At 28.3% G+C, this 1,579-nt stretch overlaps 1 protein-coding gene across 1 annotated transcript; it reads right to left on the bottom strand.

Annotated features, from left to right (window-relative positions):
• Positions 1-784: 784 nt before the first annotated feature.
• GGI43DRAFT_338368 (uncharacterized protein) lies at positions 785-1,314 on the bottom strand. The gene has a single exon (XM_083202089.1). It carries the CDS (start codon positions 1,215-1,217, stop codon positions 819-821), a length of 399 nt encoding a protein of 132 aa, XP_083054955.1. The 5' UTR covers positions 1,218-1,314; the 3' UTR covers positions 785-818.
• Between the last annotated feature and the right edge of the window lie 265 nt (positions 1,315-1,579).

Here is a 1,579-nt window from a genome sequence, read left to right as displayed (position 1 = left end):
TATAAATATAAAAAATATTATTATTATAATTTTAAATAATAAATTTATAATTATTTTTAAAAAAATATAAAATAATAAAATATATTAAATTATTACTTTTATAATAACAGGATAATAAAATAAAATTTTTAAATTAAATTTTATAATACTTATAATATTTTTAAAATATTTAAAAAAATAATAAGTATAATTTATAAAAATTAAAATAATTTTAAAATATATAAATATAAGTTTTATAAAAAAAAATATATTATATATTTATATAAAAATTAAAATTACTAGTTAATATAATATAAATATTATTTTATAAAATATATAAAATATATTATAAATATATAAAATATATTATAAATATATAAAATATAATTTTTATAAATTTTATAAGTTAAAATATAATTATATTAAAAAAAAAATAAAAAAAATTAACCTTATCCTAGTAAATTTATCTAGTTATATAATATAATCTTTTTATTAAATTATTAAGTTATACCCCTTGCTATAAAAAATACACAGGCCACTATTTCATGCAGGTATCCAGGGGCCAAACTTATTAAGTTATAATATAACTACATGTATTATTGTGCTTTGCGTGTTCATATTAGCAAAAAAAAAGGATGTATTAAATCTGATTGCTGCGATACTATATAAAGCTATAATACCATGTTGAATGTCATATAGTTTAAGCCTCCTGAATATTTCCCTCCTTAACCAGCTTGTTCTTATAAGACTAGGCCACAGCTATCTCTACCAAAGCTCTCTCCTTTACTAGATCTTTTGATGCCAATAGTTATGCAATATGTTGATGATGCTATTGGCATCTAATTCCAGGGCTGGCAGCACCAGTAAATGTATTCATAAAGGCCGGGGCCAGTCTCGCAGGCGTCACTGACACTATAGCAATTGTGAAAGTTGCCTCCCGCAGTCCAGACAAAACCTGGTTCGTTGTCGTTGCCGGTGCAGGAGCCCACACCATTGTTAGGGCCATAGCCAGGGCCGGCACTGCACGCGTCATCTTTATATCCATATTCTGAGACCCCGATATCATTGCAGTTGTTTGCAGCAATGACCCAGTTGTCGGCGATCAATTGGTCATCGTATTCGTCTATAAACTGATATTCCTGCTTTCGGCCGATTCCAACTTCACCAGAATTGCAGATGGCTTGGGCATTTTGGAAGAAGCAGAAAGAAATAATTGCGATTGCTGCCTGGAACTTCATTTTGATTGATAGTTGTAATTTGTTGATGTTTAAAATAAGAAATAGGATTGATAGTTAAAGACAAATGAAGCTGTAAAGGTGACTTGGTAGAGTTTGGGGAGGATTTAATTTGTCGATGAACCTTGGGTGAGAATTGAGTTGCTTAGGAGTTGAATTGTTTAAAAGATTATATCTAGAGATGAGCTTGCTTATTTATAACTTTTTATTCTAGCTGAACTGTCTTTTTTAACTATATTGGCCAATCTTTAGGGTAAGAGCTAGAGACAATTGGCATTGATGGAAAGAGATTACTGACTAAAAAAAAAACAGGGCTAATATTTAGCATTGCTAGAAACGTCTTACTACGTATAGATCTTGAACCA

Source organism: Trichoderma evansii (assembly GCF_050947405.1).
Source record: "Trichoderma evansii strain SZMC 28006 chromosome Unknown GGI43scaffold_62, whole genome shotgun sequence".
Classification (NCBI taxonomy): Eukaryota; Fungi; Ascomycota; class Sordariomycetes; order Hypocreales; family Hypocreaceae; genus Trichoderma; species Trichoderma evansii.
This window is presented reverse-complemented; position numbering and strand designations above follow the sequence as displayed.